The sequence below is a fragment of the Glossina fuscipes genome, unplaced genomic scaffold (assembly GCF_014805625.2).
Source record: "Glossina fuscipes isolate IAEA_lab_2018 unplaced genomic scaffold, Yale_Gfus_2 0, whole genome shotgun sequence".
Classification (NCBI taxonomy): domain Eukaryota; kingdom Metazoa; phylum Arthropoda; class Insecta; order Diptera; family Glossinidae; genus Glossina; species Glossina fuscipes.
Window position 1 is genome coordinate 22744685 of NW_023998414.1, and position 23058 is coordinate 22767742.

Genomic DNA, 23058 nt, shown 5'->3' on the forward strand with positions numbered 1-23058 from the left:
TTCCCCTTTCTATTTTATATAACTTGCTTTGATTGTCACATTTTCATATCAAGTTTTTTAGATAACTAAAATTGTTAACAAAACGATTATTATTTCTTTACAATTTGTTCATGAACTTTCGAGTATAAAAATTATTATTATTATTCTAAATATATTCAAAATAAAAAATAAGTATTTAGCTGCTTTTCTCTTCGCATTTAAGTATAGAATTTATTACAAAGTTTATGAAATATTTGACTGTAGTGTAGTGTAGTATAGTTACAGCCGTTGAATCATTGTTCGGCAAGAAATAAAGTAAAAAAAAAAAAAAAAACAAAACAAAACAAAAAGTAGTTGTGAAGGTTTAAATAAAATTTAAGTTAGTTGGCACTTGAATTAATTTTTTTTTTTTTGTTAAGAAATATATAGAAGAAGGGAAAGAAAAACAAAATTTTTTTTTTTTTTAAAGAAAAATGCTTAACTGTTTCGGAAACTTAAAGTGTTGTAAAGCTCTTTTAGGGAATTAGTTGTAATTGGGTATTTGTTTAGTTTCCTCTTTAGTTTCACTTAGACGCGGTTCCTGCCGCTCATGCGTTTTCCTTGACGAGAATTCCCAATTTTTACCATTCTGTAGCTTGCCTGTCGTTGCCCGAGCGGAAAATTGTGCGTCTGGTTTCTACGTATTCGCTTTGTGTTTGCGCAACGATGCGACCAGCTCGCGGCGGCGGTGGTGGTGCTGGCAATCGTTGGTAGGCAATCTAAAATTATTATCATTTATATGTATAATAAAATTATTTATTTCCCCATTTTTTATTTTTTATTTTTTTTTATTGATTAATTAAAAAAATAAAACATACCAATCTTTGTGATCTTCTTGATTTGGGAGTTCCTTCGGGTGAAGAAAGCTCTTCGGGTGCAACCCAATGTTCAGTAAACTCGCTGTTGGAGCGAGCCAAAGATGGATGACTAACGGATCGATGAAAAGAAGGCCTCTCGGATAAATCATCGTCATCATATTGCATAGGATAAAAAGAGCTTGCATTTGACATATTGTCGAGACGTCCGAAATCTACTGTTACCTCGGAGACTGAACGGAAATCGTTTTGATCGGTGTGATACGATGTACGCGACGATCTACGTGAACGTTGTGCATTGAAAGCCGTTGGATGCATCAGTATTGAGGGATCGTTACGTATGGTGCGCACGCTCGAGCCACCATCGCTATCGTATTCGTAGAGTGTGGGTAAAGAGCTGCGTCGTGAACGTGTATCCCATGGTTGAGTTTTCTTACCTCGCTTCGGAGCCCGTAAATCTACGTCACCTTCATCATCGGAAGGAGGTGCCAGTATTCGTATAATTACATCCCAAGTTTGAGGTTCAAAAATCCTTTCATATCTAGTATCCGAGCGTATACGTTCGAAATCTTCTCGTACCACAGCTTCAGTTAACATCGTGCGCAATGAAGATGCCGTGGTAATAATTTCCTTCCATTTAGCTTTGTCATCGTAACTTATAAATCGCGTCAAGGGATGTACGCTTGAATGCACAGAGCTGGTATCATCAGCCTCAGACATTTCTGGCTCTTCTAAAACTCGTATCAATACATCCCAATTGGGTACCGTTTTGTCTTCGGGCGGCATTTCAATGGGTTTCATATTAACAACGAGCTCGGGGCTGGTCAATTTTTGCTTGTTGTCATAAATTTGTGGTAGTGGTTCCGTAGGCTTTACAGGAGGTAATGTTAATTCGGATCTTTCCATCTTCGGAGTCATGGTCATTCCCGATGCACTAGATATATCGGAGAAGTTCTCCCACATCTGCTGTTCACGTTCAGATGGATAATTTCGTATTTTAACATCCCAAGTTGGATCTGGTACAGGTGGAGGCAGTGGCTTAGCCTTTGGCTTGTATTCCGTAATTTTACGTTTGTGACTCTCAATATCTTCAATGGTCTTCTTTTCAGTTATGGTGCGCAAATAAACATCATTTACCGTGTGCGAAGTAATTTGCGGCTTCTTGACGACAATTGGTGGCTCGGGCGGCAAATATTCAGTTTCCATAAAGTGTGAAGTATCCACCATTTCTGCTACCGAACGTATATCAGGTGCTTCGGAGGTCATGTCGGTGACTTCGCTACGAGCTGGCCCATCAGTATAATCAGACCACGTTTCAGGACGTCCGTCAACAACTTCATGATGCGTACGCGTATAAACAGAGAACACAGGTTGCGGTGGTTGGGCAGGTATTGTAATCTCAGAATGTTGAGGAACTGGATGCAAGTCTGGAGTATAGGTAAATTGAGTTTGCAAGGCTTCTTCTTGACCTGGCAGTGATTCCATTGTTATTATACTTTCTCGATCTTCGTGAGACTCCATTATTGTAGAGAGATTGTTACGTTCAGGCCTGAGAGTGGCTACGCTCTCTGTGTCTGATGTTTGTGGCGATGGCGGGGGAGGAGGTGATTTTTTTACACGAACTTGAACATCAAATTTCGGTGAAGGGGACTCTTTCACAGCAATTGGCAAACGGGGCACGGATGAGCTTACAGCGTTTGCCGCTTGCATTTCTTGGGTATGACCATAATGATCGCTATAGATACTAGAAGTCTCTTGAACAAATGCACGATTCTCAAAACTGCCTGCTGAACTGAAAGGCAGTGATCTGAAATATAGGTAAATTTTACAAATTATTAACAGTAAGATATGAGAACCTCTCCTACCTGGTATCGATTTCTTCAATTTCTGAATGAGATTCACTGGGATAATCGGAGGGTATAAGAGCACCCTCACTGCCCGATGAGCTGTGAACGGCTGCCAAAGCAGCATGCGCTCGAGGTATTTTTACACCTTCAAACTCGGGAGGTATACCCATGCTGCTGCCACTGAGCTTAGTGATTTCCGAACCGCTACCCATTGACATGGGAAGGCGACGTACAACTGGGATAGGACGACTACGCAAACAATAATAGGAAACGGCCAAGCCAAGTAATAACAAAGTCAAAAACATGATAGCACAAATAATCATTAGAATTTGTATGCCTTTCAAAGGCGGTTGAACGATGGTACCTGCCGCTATAGGATTTAAGCTACAATATCGAAAATAAAATTAGAAATTGTCTAAATGAATAATAGAAGAGCAACTTACATGGGTGCTGGCAAGGCAGGCGGCAATGATGGTATTGGCGGTGGATAACGGCATACTATGGTAATGATTTCGTCACCATCCATTTCCAAATTCGCATGAAAACGCACGATTATATTATTAGTGAACACCCTAGTCGGATTCTAAAGTTTCGTACGCATTAATTACATGATTTAAATTATTTTCGAATGCAAAAAACGCAAACCTGTATAGTACCACACCCCTTTAATGGTAATTCCAACCGATAACTGAGTGCACCTTTGCCGTTTACACGACAAGCGCTACTGCGATCATAATCTGCTTGTACAATACCATGGAATGGTTCATTAAATTTCATGTCGACCTTGATATTAACGAAATTGTATTAAAGTTCGCAAAGAAGCGATATAAAATGTTGTACTGCTTACTTGCATTGAACCGGCAGCACAGTTGAGAGCAGCTTTGGTGCGATTCAAAAATATTAAAGGACTTATATCATCCAATTTAGTAACCTGAGAAAATGATAAGTCACTTAATAATAGAGGTGAATTTATGCAAGGTATTAAAAAATATCATGTACCCTGTTTTGAACTTTGAACGCATTGTCAACTCCGAAAATCTGTATGTTGTAAAAATACAAATATTTTTCTATTATGTGCTTCCTTTGATATTTGATCTTTTTCTGACAATTGCATAGCATTATAAGCACCAAGAAAGTATGGAAGTATTTTGGCAGAATTACTGTAAATGTTTTCGGATTAAAAAAGGGAAGAAAGCCGACGAGGGTTTCAAAGGGGAATGCAAGATGTTATTAAGCTACCTTTCGTGGCAAGCTGATTCAAAAGCCGATGCGAAAAGCACATCTCATCGCCCATTCGTCCTATGGACATTTCCTTTACGCAGCAGTTTTTTCTTCAATAAGTAGTAAATATTCACTAATTATCGTAGCCAAATACTACACTTGGGTCAGTTGTTTGAAAGTGATAACCAAAAACTTTATGAACGTGGAGTCGCCAATCTCTTACAAAGATCGCAGGTCTCTACTCAATACTTATAACTCTCTCGGCTATTGGAAGCGAATTGCTATCAACTAATAAAAACTCTCGTAGAGCGAAATGTTGTGAAGAGGTGTAGGTGTTTTATTAACTACAACTGCGCTTAGAAAAAGATAGTACAGCAAAACAAAACGATCATGTCGCAGGTCACCGGCAAATGGTGGGAAAATTGCATGAATTGAAATTCAAATCACTGTTCAATCCAAGGCACTGTTCACAATTGGTCTCAGCGACAACTACCTTCTTTCAAATTTCAAAAAAATGCTTCAAGGAATGAAGTAATGAGATCGAAATAAGAAAGCTATGATTAAAGTTGAACTTGGCAACAAAAATACTCATGTTTTTCCTATTCCCGGAAATTATTGACCGATGTATTATAAATTAGACATATTTGTAGATTTCAATATTGAAATGATTCGGCTGAGTCGCCGAGCAGGCAAAGGATCTCAACTAACAACCCAATGGATGTGGGTTCGAATGTTAAGTGCGTTGGAGTTTCCAATTAATCCGATAGCCTTACATGCGTAGCGCTTTAACAGTTTAGCTTTAGAATGTATATATTTCTCTGACTTTTGAGAAAATTCGCTAGAAATCTGCTGCGTTTATATACCCATGGATTACTGCGTATATTGCTTGGAGGTGTTTCTGCATCAACGTTTTAATGCCGATTGATGTTCGAAAAATGTATGCTCGAGTTAACAATCAGAGCAACTGAGATCACACTCTTCTATATATGTTTTTATATCCAACGCAATCTCTTAAATTGATTTTCTTCAGTCGATATGAATTATTATATTTCCCTCTTTATTTCTCTTCAATTCGAAAAATTTTCAACACTTATCGATTCATGTAAGTATAAATCTTAGTTATCAAGATTGATGTTGTTTTCTCTAACTTATTTAATTTGAATTACTCCCAACAATGCACTGAATGCTCTAATTTGTGTATAATATTTTTTACAGAGTACATTAGTTTTCAATGAACTTGTTAATTAAATTTTAGGAATAAAAAAGGCTCGAGGAAATGCTTTTCACAAGCTAATCAGCATATGTGACCGGAATTCAGACAAATATACAATTTCATCCATGTTCAGAAGTCAAATTCTTTAGGGTTTTTTTTGATTATTCTCTCAAAATGTGAAACTGTTAAATGCAAAATACTGTACGTATAGGATACGTATATGTGAATAAACATACTCGTGCAAGAGTTTGTCGTCAATGCGTACACATGTGAAATTGCAAGCTGAAGCGCTCGTCTGTTGACTTGTTATCACGGTATTACGTTACGTTAGATGCAAGGCAATCGCATGGTGGAAAAATATTAATTATGACTTGCATACATACATTACGTAATAAGCAGATGAAGTGTAAAATGTAAATAAATATGAATAATATGTATACGTGCATGTACATGTGTACATGCAGTATGCCCGCTTGGATGGAAATGCCTATACACTCCATAACAAAGAGTAACAGTTATGCTCTTCTACTTCTCTCACCGCTTAGTTAAAAGTTTTCCCCGCTCTCTAATTACTATATATATAGGTCAATCTTTATTATTAGATGTGATTCCCTCTGGTAAATTATTAAAAACTGAATCTTAAGAAGACATTTTTTTTTTTTTTTTTTGAAAATCTTCTCATTGATAAACTGAACTTTTTCATCTTTCATGCATGAAAACTGTTTTTTTTTTTTTATTATACATACATGCATACATACTTACATACATACATATATATATATATATAGAGAGAAATGACTTTGTAAATATCTGGATGTTTAAAAACATGGAAAACAATATCAAGTCATAAGAAAATGTGAAATTGTTAGTTGTTTCAGTTAACTTTAAATATTACACTCATACTTGCTTATACTAGTTCCACAATGAACTAATAGTTCGCTTTGTGTTTGCTTTTCTTAGCTCTTAACTAAGCCAAGTAAGAAAATGAACGCGGTTTGTTGCAAGAAAATCATATTAGAAGTAGATCGAAATAAATTGGATTTCCACTCGTTCAAGTCGCTCATTCAAATATATTCGGAATTAGCAAAGCAACTAAGCATCTTTTCACAATAATTCCGATAATTTTCAATTGATTGACATGACCGTTAGTTGACATCTATCTTCATGAACTAGCTTGAAACGCAAGGTCTAGAACTTTCGACCTAAATCAAACAGTTTTTGAAAATTTTATTTAGTTGATATAAGTACGTGGCCTGTTTTAACAGACTTTTTCACTTCACTCTCAAATATTAAAAATAATCAAATACGAAAAATGCATTCTTCTTAGATAGAGTCGGTAGTCAGTGTAGTAGTCAGTAGTTGTGTTTTCTGACTGTTGCCTGCACGAAAATTTTATTTAAAAAAAATGCTTTTTAATGTACAAAAATGTCTTTTATTGCCAAGTCTTAAGCTTCTAGACGTACCATAGCTTGACCATAGCTTGATTAACTAGGATACTCGTGACTTTGCCGTGTGCCTGACCCCTGTGGATTCCATACTTCATAGCACACTTTAGAGTGATCGGTACACACTTGTCATACGTTCGTCAGTCCACACTCGCATTTTGGATTTTCCATACTTCCGACGAAGCCACCCGTACTTTCTACAACCTACTGGTTGTGTACTGGTTCTCCTGACGACCCCCGATACCCTCGAGGACTCTCGAAGAAACGGAACCGCGTCGCCGAGGAAAGGGTGAAGAGAGCGTTGCTGGAACAGTTTGGTTGGTTTACAATGTGATTTCTTAACCACCAGTAGGATGATGAAACCCATTTGAAATTTCCAATCGTCCTATATCTGTCATTGATTTCTTCATTGTTCGTGTCTTTATAACGACAATTCTTAGATAAATAATATGACGACCTGCCGACGGACATGACTAAATTGAAATAGAATTTCATGATGATTATGATCAATGTAACACTACACAAACATATATGTGAATGCTGATTCATACGTCACATCCATGAACAAGTTAGCGACATGACTTGTGTAGTAACTTTCGCGCTGTATCTGGGAAGTCGAAGAGGTAGTTTCTACCTTAGGGTTGAAACTATTTGCAACCCAAGTGCATTTTTAGCCTTGCCGAGTCTACTCGCATTTTCCGCCAACAAACTAAAAGATAAACTAAGGTATTACAAAGTGAATTCTGTACATGCTCTCAAGATTCGCATGATAATCGGAGAATTTTCTGAGATGGCTTTAACTACCTCTCTCAATACGGTATAGACCTCAATCAAATAATTTCGTAAATGGCATTGTTATATTCTCTCACTAGGCTCAATTCTTGTCACTCATGCTACTCCTGCAGATTCATCCGACCTTAATTAACTCAACCAAGTAGACTCTAAGGAAGATGGTGATCACATTTTGCATCGATTTCATTATAAATCTAGTGAGATATTGATGAGGAAATACAACTGCTTAAGAGTCAACTGCCATGTTGGAACTTTGAATATTATAGCATTGATCTTGCCCATGATATTCCCATAAGTTCCCATACTCTTTGATTAGAACGTATAGTAGTGGCCTTTAATAAAAACACTCAAGCAGTTCTATTCGTAGAAAAATATTTCCATCTCTTAATAATTCCCGCTTCTTATCCAAATAAAATGAGCACAATTTTCTTAAAATGTTTCAAAATTGAAATATTGAAGTCTTGCTCCCACTTCTAAGTCAACTGGAATCATTCTTGTTTGAATCTTTTGTTGTTTTTCCTTCTTTTTTAGTCATAATATTGCAATGCCGGCTGCGCTATATATTGATGAAGAAAATCTTTCCTTTTTAAAGAGTTAGAACCCATTCCTTTCTGTACATTGTAAACAAAACAAAACCATTAGTGTAATTGCGTTTGCTTGAGCGTCGCACTAACTGGCCATAAAATAAAGTCTCGTAAAAGTGGTTGGATAAAAAGATTGGCATTGTTGCCAATAAAAACCATTTTTTATCTGTCTACATGTCAAAGCAAAAAAAAAAAAAAAATATAATCTAAGTCTTTCAAGTTTCTTTTTTATTACGATAAGGAAAGGAAGTTGAATTTTAAAGGCGAGACTAACAACACTGCACTCTCTACATGATCGAACATGCATACTTATTGCCTAGGTTTGACGAGGGACGCAAATCATTTAAAAATCCTTCAATTATGGACATGCCAGTCGATTGAATTTTATATTCGAATATTGTGTGTGTAAATGTGTTTTGAAACATAACTCAGTAAAGTTGATTTATTAAAGAACAGACAAATGCTCTGGTCAAAACAATTTCTATCCTTGGCCTCTACTTATCACGTTATTCTGGCGATGTATGACTTCATGTGGCAATGAAAATTCACTTTTGCAAAATGAGTCAAAATCTGGTGGAATCGGCGGGTGGAGTAATTGAATTTGCTATACGGGGTCGGGCATCGTAATGCTTGAACCGCACACTATCATCTGTCTTTTCGGTTCTTGCGGCAATGCTCCTCTGAGATGTTGTTAGTAATACTCCTTCGAGATGAAGACTAATTCGAAACACATTATACTCAGCTCACTGTCAAGAGAATTTCCTCTTTTTGCTTGTTTTGAGTCGTGGTGCCGAGTAAAGCATAGGCGTTGATCTGTGGAAATTCGCCAGAAGCCATAAAAGCTAGAGGTTTGATGACGTCTGAAGCGCTAAACTGAAGAACTGAGATGTCACTGATTAAATGGTTATTAGAATTACTTGGGTCACTCGGACTAGCTAAGGAATTATTTAAATAGGCTTTAGTTCTAGGTGAGGACTCTTTTCAAATTTCAACATTCTTTTCAACATTGACTTTCTTCAAGTTGACAATGACAAATGGATTTTGTCAGTGTATTTTACTGAAGAACACCCTCAACCTTTTAAGGTTAGGATAAGTCTTGTCCATTATTTGGTAAAATTGAACGTCTGAACAGCCAGAGAGGCTAACCTTTCCTAAAATTAAAGGAATTTTCATTCTTAGCAATCCTTTCCCGCAAAAATTTCACCTTTCAGATTTTCAACTCACACAATTCACAAGATTGCAATGCTATTTAGTATACTTTTTTTTGTTTGTTCGCTTTTCCCCAATTTAATAACGTGCCACCCTTTTGTCGCCCAAGTGCACGATATGTCATTGTATAAATGCGATTTCCAAATTGAGTTTCGAGCAAAATACCAGGAGGGGATAGTACTTACCTTTCCATCGAGTGTCGCCTCTTCGGGCAAACCGTTTGTTGTGTAATTTCCACTATCACCGTGTTGCACATAATTCGATTGGGCTAAGACTTGGTTGAAATGCTTGGAACTCACTACGACTAGCACAATCAGCGAAATTGCAGCAAATTTGTTCATTTTAAAGCGTCCGATACGTTTAACGGAGAAGTAAGACCAAAACGAAAGAAACAAACTATTTTCCTTTTTAATGCTTCTATTGAAGTTTTTATCGTATTTTTTATCGTATTTTTTTTTCTTTTTTATAAATATTCCTTTCGTTACGTTTGAAAAAATTACTTAAAACTATTCGTGCTCCTAAAGGTGCTTTATTAACATCTGCAATGAAACGAAAAAATAAAGAGAAATTAAATTAAAGCAAAAACAAAAATCATTAAATTGCAAGTAAGAACAACAAAAACATGAAGAGAATAGATTCTTGAGAAAAATGTTTTATTACAAAAAGCAACGAACAAATTTTTAATAAATTAACCAGAGAGAGGACGTGCTTTTACATCTAATCTGTATACCTTTCGGCTGGCATTTAATGAAATTACTGCGTTGTCTACACAAAAACTCATGTATGAACAAATGTCTAGAGAACCTATTTATAATGACACACACAACCTAGGGATATGTATACATACATACATACATACATACATACATACATACATACGCGTATAGAAACACAAGTCATTAAATTAACTATACGTTGACTGCTCCGACCGAAAGTCAAGTTGACTTTGTTAACTATAAAGATTTTAACTTTTCAGGCCATAACGACATCGACCACAAACTTTGTCCCCATATGGGCCGAAGCATACTATTTGACTAAAGGTCTTTTTTAAATTTTGCCGCCTGCCGGCTTATAATTGCCATAATTAAGTGAGACTCTAAACAGGACCAAAGTTAAAAGTGTTTTCTCTGCCCTTCATACAATTCCTACCATTTCGTAACGTAAATACTTCTTACTTAAGGCATACAAATATACATTCTTGTCAATTAACTTCTTTACGAAAACACACATACACACATATATATATATATATATACACACACACAGACAGACAGAATAACAGAAAAGCTAGTTTATATAGCCGTCTCTGCATTATAGTCAATGCTTATAGTACTTGTAGCTAGCTGTTTACCTCTTATGCAGACTTTAACTCAAATGTCTATTGATTTTAATATATTTTGCACAATAAGAGACCGTGCGAATGCATGCATGTAACAACAACAAGTTACGAAAGAAGACCGTTTCTTCGCGTGGTCTTTTTATTTTTACTCCGCGACTTTAGAACGCCCAATCGCGAAAGGAATGACTTGATTCTTTGAAATTTATTGGTACTTAATATTGGTTGTACCACTTGTAAAGTGTTACATTGCTATATAATTATATCAAGAGATGTGTTAACTTTAATAAAATATTTGTTCTGCATTGTGACAGTGGCTATTGCGATTGTAAGATATGCAAACTCTTGTTTCACAAAACATTCCATGACGATCTAGACGATCTGTGACAGAACTTACGACGACCGCCTTTGAAATATTGATGGAGGCAGACGCATTCAAGAAGAGGTAGCAATTATACATTGGATCAAAATGCTACATGACAATGGAAATCTCTGATTCACGCTTCCCGTTCTAAATTAGCAGACTTGACCACTTGAGCTGGCCTAACATGAACGATTTTCCAAAGCGTTTTCTCAGAGAACTACGGAAAGATAACGCGGTACTGTAAACTAACAAATCACCCAACTTAGGTATGCTTATATAATAAATTTATTGTGTGTAAAATAACAATCGTTGAAGTAACATGGAATGTTTGTACTCTTGTAGCACTAGGATAGTATTGAAGCCGATATTTATTTTATCCCTACAGTATAGCTTGCGTTATACTCTTAGTGTCATGCTATGCATTTCAAAACGTGGCCCAAATGCACGAATTCTTGAGCTAAATGAAGGACGCCGGTTGTCACTTTAATCATCGAAGAACGGAAAGAAATCGGGACGAAGCCATAAACATGGCCCATTGTATTTACATGCAAAACTTTGTGCGAATACCCTTTGCACTATTTCAGTTAATATTAATATGTACTTCTTCGGAAGTAAAGATCAGTCTGTTTATGACACAAAAACCAGCACTGTTGCACTCTGCTGAACATCTATACACACGAAATTGAATTTTACTAAGCATCGCTAAAGTATTTTGAATCTATCTGAAGAAATCATTCGAACAATAATTCAATATAAGAAAATATTTAATTTAATCCTGTCTTCACTTCGCCGAGCTCAACAAGTATCGTCTCGGTAGTAATGAGAAGCTCATGCTCAGTAGTTTGCCTATGTAACGTACAGACAGACATACAGACAGAGAGACAGAGAGATATGTCGCCTGATTCTGCATATGTTCACGAATGGTTGAAGGCATTCTTTTCGGTTTTTGCAATCTATAGAAAAAGTGAAGTTTCTGTACACAATTTGCGGTACAAGTTTGTCCGAATATACACAACATTCAGAAGAATTTGGAACAAATTTCTTGACCGATTCGGAAAATGACTCGACGCTTGTCTGTCCATCGGTCCGTCTTGATTTTCGATTTAATTTACACTATCGACGTGTTTCGGCTCAGATAAGAATGCTATTTAAAATAGCTCGGATTGAATCGTTTATCGTCCACTTGCGCCTTAAGTAAATGGTATAGTGTATGTAATGGTGTACCGTGGCCTCTATTCATCTTTAAAGAGACCTTCTCCCTTGCAGTGGACAATATAATCAGCTATAGAATAAATATTTTTCACAAGAAACTCTTGTGAATGTTTTCGTATTAGCCCTGTTTGTATGCGTCCTGCTTCTCATCGGGCTTAAGAAAATATCTATCAAAGCTGATGAACGCATGTAGCAAGTTGCTTTATTGTTATGTAATAAAAATCCTCTGTGACATTAAAAGAATAATTTTTTTTTTTGCTTTTTTTTTTCATATATGTAAAATGAAAACCACTAAGTTAATAAAGTGTCTTAACAGCACTCTGCTCGTAACTGTTTTAAATTAATATATTGCACTATACTAACGCAATTAAACAACTACATTAAAATTGTCTCTTCGCTGATGAAAAGGATAAAGCTATACTTTTGAATATAATTTTTGGTCGGTAAAGGCTTTCATTCGCCTGCGATCAGTTCTCAAAAAGAATTTTTTTATGAGCTTAATAACCTTACAAACATTGATGCATTTTATTAAATACTTTGAACTTTAAAATGACTTTGAACATACAACAACCAAATGAATATTTACCTTAGATTGGCTGAGTAGAAATCTTTGAGTTGAATCATTAAATAAAATATTAATACAAAACAAAACTGCATACTGAATAGTTTTCTAATAAGAATCCGTGCTATCTCAACAAATTCGCCGGCATTGATAGCGTGGCATATAACTATTTGCATTTTCTTTAAGGAAAAAAGCATAAGATACACAGAGACTTAGTCCGTTAATTAGGCTGTCAGGGGATAATCCTAAGGCTCGCCTACGGTTTTTAATGTTCGGGTAGGGTATTTCAAAATATATGTTTGTTCGTGTTTCGCATATTCATGCCTATAGAAGGATAGAGTCAAAATCAACCTTCGGTCTGCAATTTTACTTCCTTAACTGTTCCAATAAATCTTATAGACTCACATTGAGCAAAAACAAGAGAAAGAATAATCAAATCAGGTGAGAAAGCTGGAAAGGCCGAATCGTAGGTACATTCTACCACGAGCAGTTTCTTCTAAGCTTTAAACGGGTCACCCGGCACCCTTCTTATCGATCACTTGCTCAACTCTAAACTCGAAATCAATATTGCCCAGAAGTGGTAGGTAATTCCAAAAAGTATGTGCGTGAAAAGGTTATTTAAGTTTCTTGCCACTCTAGGAGAGATTTTCATGGCTTCGTTTTCATCCCTATGTTTTCGGTGTATGTTTTCTTCACAAATAGATCTTCAGATATATAACCTCACTTGTCTAGTACATTGTTTGAGATTTTTGGAATGTGTAAAGCGGAACAGGAGGAGGGCCGTCGAAAGTCTGCTCAATCGACATAGAGATAGACTGGCAGAAGATGAAAGAAATATTCATAGACTAGATCGAGTGATGACAGTTCCATTCATTGATAAGGGAGGAGAATAATAAGAAAATGAAGACGGGCGGATGAATGCAAAGACTTATTATCTTACGTTGATCAAGAATGTATATACTCAGCTAAATATATCCGTCCTGCGTCACATATATAATAATGAAATTATTTAACTTTCATCTTCATATAGAATGTGTGTACGAAAATTCTAAGAGTTATGTGAAATTTTTATCACCGAGAATATATTTTTACACAAATATACATATATATATATACTGTATATAACATGCATGCATGTATACTAATATCAATCTGTGTATCTGATTACCCATAACAAAGAGTACAAGAGTATAAATGGCTGTTGTCTGCTCCTTTGTACATACATATATGCATGCATATACGTACGAATACGCGTATGCGTATGCGTATAAGCGCAGATATATTTTTACCTTAATAAAGTTAAAATTTTTAACTACACTTTCGTGTTTTTCGAATGACTTTTAATGCAGAAAATAATCAAAAGGTTTAGATAGAAAAAAAAAGTATAAACAAACAAGCATATACATATACATATATGAATATACGCGCACACGCACTCGCACTCGGCATACACATCAACATTCAGTAGACTGGCTAAATACGTACACACACACGTATAAGACAAAACTTATAGATTTTTAACATGTTGTTAGTTAGAGTGCATACCTACGTACAAATACCACAAAGTTAGTTGTCTTACAACCGCCTCCCTTGTACCGAGTATTGTAATGCGGATAAGTGTACGCGATATATATATATATATATATATATATATATGTATGTTTATGTATATATGTTTGTGTATGCGCATTTATGTGTGTGCACATAAAGAATACAAAATAATACCTTTGGCAATCGATAGCGAACATAACGAATCCATACGCATAATAATGTTGTTGCTGTTCAGTTTGTTGTCTTAACGTTTATAAAACTTAATGGGATGCATTGTCATGTTTGTGGTTTTTATGCGCTTATTTATTTAGGCCTCAATCCAATACGTGTATACAAATATGTATACATATATATATATATATATATATATATATATATACATGTCGGTTCGTTTTTGTTGTATACAGGCTAGCCCTTGTTTATTATGAATCGTTTTGGAGGCCCTCCAAGTTATACATACATACGAATGCATTTAAATTATAAGCACAATTTTACGCGAACTTATACCAAGACATATCGATATATTAATAGTTTAATAAAAAATTTAAGTTGTACCTGATCTGATTCCGGAATTGAAATACGTATATATATATTTATATATATATATACGTACATTTTGTATCAAACCCATTTATTAGTTACAATTAGAAAAACGATATTAAAATAAAGTAAGTGATTGTTAAGCATTTTCTTCCGTGAGGTCGGTTTTTTTCGTTGACGCGCGTACTTTCGTTGACATCCGTACTTTCGAAGGATCAAATTTGTCATTGCATTGATTTTATACCCATCACCGAAGCATAGGCAGTGTATCGAAACGTTCGAAACACCCTGATGGAAGCTTTAGAGACCCTACAAAGTGTACATATCCTTCATCAATATTTAATTCTGAATCGATTCAAGTATATCCGTCGGTTCATCTGTGTAATGTCTGTTGTAAACATTCTTCTGGTTACAAAAATGCAGCTATCGACTTTCAATTTGACGACAAAGTTGAAAGTGCTTGCACGCACGGTTGGTAATGAAAATGGGCTAAATAGTTTGAAGGCCACGCTTACAGTACTGCGTAATCTTTAAAGTCCTTTTTTCAAAAGGTATAAACAATTGGCTCCGTTCTCAGTACTCGTCGACTACACCACAGATAAATCTTCAAAAACTTGAACATATATTCCATGTGCGATGTGGCAGTATATTTTTTTTTCCTGCAATCTAACGAGTCGTTATGTATCGTTCGGCTTCAATCACCACCTTTAGTTAGTCATTGTCCGTGGTATTTGGTCTACCAGAAGGCGGTAAAGCTTCGACTGAATATGTCCAAAACGAATTTTAATAAAGCAATTTTAACAAATATGTTCTGGCAAAGGATTGGTTCCATACACAGCACATATTTCTCGATGTGCTTCTGCAAGCCTTTCACCATTTTTGAAATAAAAAAGTGAAATATATTTCAGTAAGCTCACTTTGATCTTCCAGGTCTTACGTACTTGTCACTACTATAATACACCCGATCACTTTCAAGGTTTTTAACAAAATAAACATAAGCCTGCTCTACAGAACTGTATATACCCTAATATAACTCTAATTATCTGTCTAGCTAACCGAAAAAAGTTACTTTAACCTGGAGTCGGGAAAATTGGCAAGAAATGTCCGGTTTATCGTAATAAATCGTGTTATTGGAGCTATTAATATTATAGCAGAGAAATCTAAATTGTCTGATTTGTTTCACAAAAAATATATATTTGACAAGGTACGATATACATTTCATCGCCGCCTGTTATGATGTGGTATAATTGATTGGAAAAAAAAGCTAGAAGCTCTCGTAAAAGCTTCCCGCGGTCATCACGATCAACTGTTACGGACTACTGCGATTCGTTCCAAATAATGCATGATCTAATGACAAATTAATTTTTGGCAATTTAAACACGATGTAAAGAAAATTTTTGAGAATCTGACGAAATTCGCAGTCATTTGTTGTAAGTTTTGAAAGCAATCGGGCATCGCTTGAAATGATTAAAGGGTAAAACCTTAAATGCATATTGTTGCCAATTGTCTACATTCCAATTTCAACTGAGCGCGAATTAAATTTTGAAATTAAGTTAAAATGCAGTGCAGACAATTGTCAATAATATATATATGTATATAAGGGTTAACATGACATGAAATTTGGACACCGTAGTAATCGTGACTTAAATAGGCGGAAAAACGCATGAATATTATGAAACCTATGGAAACAAGTATATAGTTTGTACTATCCTTGATGCATGTAAATATTTAACAAACTTAACATATTATATTTTTCAGTGGATATAAAACAAGTTTGTATTCTGTACGAATTTTTCCTTATTTACACACAAACACACAAACACACAAACAACGTTATCGCTATTTACCAGTTGAGTATAATAATTTTTTCAATAAAAATAATTACATCGTAAAAGAACGGGATTTAGGAGATTGTAACCTAAAAATTTCAAACGATACATAATTCATATTACAAGGCTTGTGCCAAGCGTGAGTGATACGATTTGAGAAAATGAGTAAATAATTGCCCTTGGGGGTAATGTCTGATATCTACTTATATGCTATTTAAAATTCGTAATGAAGAGAACACGTGACCATGACCGTGGGCTACCAAAGATGATCGTCTCTGCATTCATAGCGATGAAAATTGTTTACCTCCGAACTGTATTAAGCAGTTTTATGATAAGCGGGCCCCAGAACCTAGCTTTTAATAATCAACTTGATAAATGGAAAATTGAATCAAATCTCTTATGAACTTATGAGGACATTTTGCAGAAGTTACTCAAGCGGAATGCGCAGTTTTGCATACCTTTCGTACGGATGGCGTATATAAAAATAACTTTAATCGCACCCCAATTGTACAACAACAACAATGGCAATAGCAACAATTGAAAAATTGACCACAAGTTTTTAACTTCTCGTCGAACATTCACGTGTACGGGAACATATAACTTAAACGGTCTTTTTTGGTTATTTGTTTTTTTCTTTTTTTCTTTTTTTTTTCTATATTTTCATTTTTGTTGTTCGACTTTTCTAAGCACAGCTGCAATAGCAGTTATGAATGTACGGCAATAGTTAGAAAAAACAATCCAGCTGCGCGTTTTATACTTGCTTAGCGTGACATGTTTTATGGTTGGAAAAAAAAAAATAAATAAATAAAAAAAAAAAAAATAAAATAATAATAGGTAGCTAGTATTTTGGGGGCTATAAGCGCACTTCAATTTTCATGTGTCCAGAACAACAGCAATTACACACATAGGCACAAGCGTGAATAAATATAAAAAAAAAAAAACAACAACTCGCCTTTCACATAAGCGTATAGGGCTACTAGCGCTCATGCTGTTAAAAGTGTTGACATAAATGCAGCGAAGCATTTGAGTCGGCTTCTAATAAACTTTAGAGACTGCATTCCCTTATGTAATTTGCTTCTGCAACTTTTTCTTTCAATTCCTCATATTTCCTTCAGATTCCTGTTATAGGAAAAATTTAATGTGTTTCTTTTACGATGGACTATTATCGGTTTCAGAGGAACGTTTATTTCACTTTGCCTCCATTTTCTTTTTTTATATTTTATTTTTATTTTTTCGCTATCCTCCTGCTATGAAAATATTCAATTCAATTAAAGCAAAGTAATTAAACGAAAACACAAAGAAAGAAACCGATTTATTGATGAATGGCTTATACTGCCATGAAGGGAAAATTATGTTTTATCAGCGAAAAAAAGGGAAATTGTGAGTGAGTTTTATGTAAAAACTAAAGTAATTGTAAAAATATTAAGCTTTCGAGAGTTGAAAGTTGAAAATTGAAAAATTCTGTTCATAATCGAGAAATACGTAACAACTGATGATTGTATTTGTTTAAATACTTTTTTGATGACATCCTTGTTTGGTTCTTTTTATCAACGTCAAATAATTTGTAGTCCATCCGTCCTATTACTTTCACTTAGAACAATCATAAACTCTCCTTTCCTTTGTTTTTACTACACTTCCTTAGACTTGGATTTATTGCTACTGTTATTACATTTTGAAAACAAAAAACAAAAAAAAAAAGAAAATGTTTTTTAACATTAACGATTGAAGCAAGACGAACAAATTCAACGCTGAGTTGAGAAATTTTCGTAACATTTAGACATTGACGGCTTGTTTCAATTTCAGTAACTAAATTTTTGTAAAAACTCTGACCACACGCAGTTGAAACTGTTGAAGCTTAACAATCAAATCATGTTATCCACATGGATAGATTTTCGTTCATTTCATAGCCATATACCTATAGTATTAAATCGTATATATATATATATGGGTGTATAGAGTAATATCGAGTAGTGCAACTCTATTGAATGTATAAAAGACAGTGTGGGCTTAGTCAAGTGTGACATGTACATACAAAAACCTATAAATCAATAATGAATAGTGATAGAATTGTTCATTTCATTTACTTCGTACCATACGGTACGCATTTCTATACAATTACATCATTTCGTTTTTTTCTTTCTCGCCTAAATTTCAAATGAAAATTTTAAATAAGTTTTCATTGAAATAAGCGACCACAATATCTGTGCAACATCAAGTGCACTTTTATTACGCTCTACGCACAACCAACTATGTTAAAGGTAATGAGGAAATTATTCAACAAATACCATCAAAATCAATGAAGGACTTGGGACTCGGATTACATCAGGAGGCACTTATATGCCTCGTTAGCCAATTGTCTAAGAAAGCATTAAATTTAAATTGCAAAGGCAAGAGCATAAGAAAAATTTGCATACACTCTCAAACGAAAAGCTCAAGCTTTACCTAACTAAGCTAAATGATAAATATTGTAGCGGAATCCAATATCTTCGAACTTAGGGCGAGAAAAATCGTCAAAAATTGGATCAGCGAGAATAACAAAATCGATCGGTAAGCATTTTTTATACGTTAGACCAGCTTTGCAGTAAGCGAATGATTTGAATTTGACAGTCCCAAGTTTTCGATTCTATAACAAAAAAAGTCAATAATTAGTTGCTTAAGATTTCTTCGATTTAGTCAGTGGTATATGTAAGTTATTTGCGCTTTAATCGCGCCAACAGCTCCAACAGGAACCGACGGATAGGCAGACATGGATAAAGCGATTCAGCTTTTAAGCCGATGAAAAGTGTACGCATCTTAAGGGATCTCAGATTTTTGCGTATATCATGAGCTTATCTTAATGCGTCTCAGGTGCTGTTGTTGTTGCAACACTTGACTTCATAATCGAAGCACTAGTAGTATGTAGGGTGTTATTTCATAGCATTAGATTACTTACACAATCTATTAATTGTATTATAAAGTGTTTTTGTATAAATGCTTGCAAACTTATTTGAATATTTAGAACAGACAAGTGGGCTGTTTTCCTGCTTTCTTGTGTGGGTCAATAGAAGTTTCTAATAATTGCGAAAAGTATTCAGCCAAAGAAGACAACGATAATATTAAGTAGTTCAAAATGGTAACGCATAAGAGTGGGAAGCGAATGAATAAATTTAACAGATTAAGAGTCACTTACTAATGATTCAATATTTTTCGAAACTCTCTTATGTACGCTACGGCTCGCTAACACAATTAAAAAAGCGAAACTGCGGAGAACAAAATTTGTACTTCGATTTGTATACAGAGTACGAGAAAAGTATCGGTACTATATAGCAAATATTCACATTTCTTCCATTGAAATCCAAAGGGAACACAACAAAACTTCAAAAATTCTATCAGGCTTTCAAGAAAATCATCGGATCTTGCAATTGTTTACTTAATCAAAAAGTGTAATTTTACTTAAAATCTCTCTCTCTCTCTCTCTCTCTCTCTCTCTCTCTCTCTCTTTCTCTCTCCTTAAACCCTTTGTATTGCACAGTACAGTGTAATTGGACCCGTGTTAACCACACAAGTATAATTATCGTACATGTTAGTATGCTAATGCCTCTGAGCAACCTCTACACATACGTAATAAACTTTACGTAAGCGAACATAAACCTGACGGCTCTCATACGCAATGGACCCTTGTTGTTTATAAGTTAATCAGCTTGGGATTGGTACATAAATTAATGACTAAAATGTGTGTGTGTGTGTTATTCAAATTTCGGAGTCTAAAATATTGAAGTTAGTATATTAATAAAAATAATGAAGGTTTCGTTGAGTTCTATATACAGTTCGGCTAAATAACACGGATAAGTAGCTCGCCAAGAAAAAAAAATCGAACGTAAATCAAATTTCACAATACACGTAAGTAAAGCGAAGTGAAAATAATTGCCAAAGTGTCTTATATATATATATATATATATATATATATATATATTTTTTTATTTCGGTTGTAAGCGAAAAATTTTATATTTAAGCGAGTGTAAAAACTAGAATAGATATAAGAAAGACTTTACGTCGAACTTTAACACGTTGAATAATAAGCGCATGCATGTATTTTGATCAGTTTTCCATTTACTATTATTGAGTAATTTAGTGTATACCGACGCTATACCGAGCGTAGATTTCCATGTCAATGCCAAAGAAATGTCTTTAGGACTGAGAAAGTTCGAGGACAATCAATTTCAAGATTTATTGAACAAAAACCCAGAACAAACTGGAACGGCTTAGCAGTTGATCGATCAACTCTGTCTAGACGTCTACATGCTATGGGGAGGCTTCAAAAGGAGGGAGAACTCTACCGTACCATATAAATTGAGTGAAAATGCCACTTCGAACCGTTTCAACATCGCGGTCTCATTGCTTGCCAGGCATAAAATGAAGACTCTTCTGTAGTGCATTGTGACTGGCGACAAAAGGCGGGTCTATTACGAAAATTCCAAGGGTAAAAATTATGGAATTAACCACGTGAGCCGCCCGCATCGACACCAAAGCAGAATATTCACGAAAATAAAATTTTTTCACGTCTTTGGTGCGATCAGCAAGGTGTAGTGCATTACGAGGCGCTATACGGACGCCTTGCGACGTCAATTAAACATATTGGACGATGTATTGTGGCAAGGAAGAGCAGCAATAGCGGTTAACGGATGCAAAGTCATTCTCTAAGATGAAACTGCTCGGTTCTACGTTACGAGAGTGGTCAAGGATATACTGCTGCAGCCCGAATGCGAACTTCTGCCGCACCCATTGTACTCACCAAACACAGCTGTTAGTGAGCGATATGTTAATCAATTAGTCTATGGGAATAAAATTGAAGTGCGCTTCTTATATGAGCTCATTTAATTGTTTTGCTTAAAGAAAGGAAATTTAATTGTCGTCTTGGCGAACTGACAGTTGATGACGTACTTTTCTTAGCCTTGCCTACGTTGCTGTGATCGAATATATGAAAAACAACTTTTTGCAATAATTTCGTTTATCTGATTGAATTTGTAAATAAAATATTGTGTCTCAAGGTTATTAACCATACTCTGTACCACAAACTCAATTAAGTATTGTATGATAAAAGGCAGTTGTCTTACTTTTTGTGATCTTAAGAATTTATTCATTTATTTTGATTTTATGAAATTTAATATTTTTGAGTGGGTGTAGAAAACAAGTTTTTATTGTACAGTGTTATACGCTTTTGTATATTAATTTGAAAAAAACTTTAAGCTTATAACAGAAACGAACATAATAAATGAAACAATTTTGCACATTTGATACAGTCTAACATACATAAAAATAACGTAAGGAATTTAATCAACTAAAGTAATGTTTTATTTTTTTTTTTTATTTTTTTTTTTTTTTTTAGTTGGTTAAGGTTGTGTGTCTTTCAAAAAAAAAAAAAAAAAAATGTTGAGCGCATAGCTTGTTTTTATATCTATTTATGCAGGAGGAAAGTGTGAAAGAAATAATTGATCAATCACATGTAACTTATGACGCCTCTGTAAACACACGTGCACGCATATACATATATGCATACATATTTATACATATATATATATATATATATATGTATATATATATATGTATATATATATATATATACGCATGAAATCACTAACATAAATAACCATAATTCATGAGGACATCATATCAACACACAATATATTACAAGTGTATATGGCACGCGTTTTATTTCGCTCCCTTATAAGAAGGCAAACACAGAAGTGATACAAGTGAACAAAAAAGAAAAAAATAAAAATAAGAATGAAAAAAAAAAAAAAAAGGAAATAAAATTACGTACGTACATCTAGACATACATCAACTTCAGCACATTAAGCATGGCAATAAAAGTAGAGATGAACCGACAACAAGTAAACCGTCAGACAGACAGTCAAATATATAGACTAGCCGCTGCTAACGAACATGAGTAAAATTCATGTTAAAGCAGATCATTACATTTGTAACACAGCATAGCCTAACACACAGAAACATAACAGGAGACAAGAAATACAAAATAGTTAAGCAAGAGCAAGAAGAACCGCGCGAAAGAAGCAATCAAGTCATTCAGGTAATACGCATACAATAGAATTGGCCGGAATCGTAGCGCTTGGCCAGTTTTGTGTCATTTTCAACTTGAAAACGCACACACACACAATTTTACATGCATACATACATGCAATACAATTTTGACCGCCAGAATTTTTCTTAAAGCTTTTCTGCAAAAGGCTAACCCAAAACACAAACTCAAACTCAAATGAAAAGAACAAAAAAAAAAAAAAAAAAAAAAATGAAGAAAGAAAAAAGAACAAGAAACCAAAGGCGAAATAGTTTGGCATAATAAAGAATTGCCTCGGAGTAGGAACACTTGGCAAAGGATAATATTGAATATAGTGCGGAAAAAGATAAATGAATGGTAGTTGAATTGCTCTCTTCATCGGTGATTTTAGGTTGGGTTTAAGATTGCATAAAAAACTAGATAAACACAACCTAACATTCGCATATAGTATATATATATATATAT

At 34.8% G+C, this 23058-nt stretch overlaps 1 protein-coding gene across 1 annotated transcript in view; it reads right to left on the reverse strand.

The window, feature by feature from the left end:
• Positions 1-385: 385 nt before the first annotated feature.
• Positions 386-23058, reverse strand: part of LOC119644055 — a 56150-nt gene continuing 33477 nt past the window's right edge. The window contains exons 3-9 of the mRNA XM_038043584.1: positions 9330-9683; positions 3528-3611; positions 3326-3463; positions 3124-3263; positions 2699-3064; positions 837-2640; positions 386-737 (exon numbers count right to left, since the gene is read on the reverse strand). Of these exons, the coding sequence (XP_037899512.1) occupies positions 600-737; positions 837-2640; positions 2699-3064; positions 3124-3263; positions 3326-3463; positions 3528-3611; positions 9330-9485 (2826 nt within the window). The 5' untranslated portion in view covers positions 9486-9683 and the 3' untranslated portion in view covers positions 386-599. The remainder of the gene's footprint in view (positions 738-836; positions 2641-2698; positions 3065-3123; positions 3264-3325; positions 3464-3527; positions 3612-9329; positions 9684-23058) is intronic.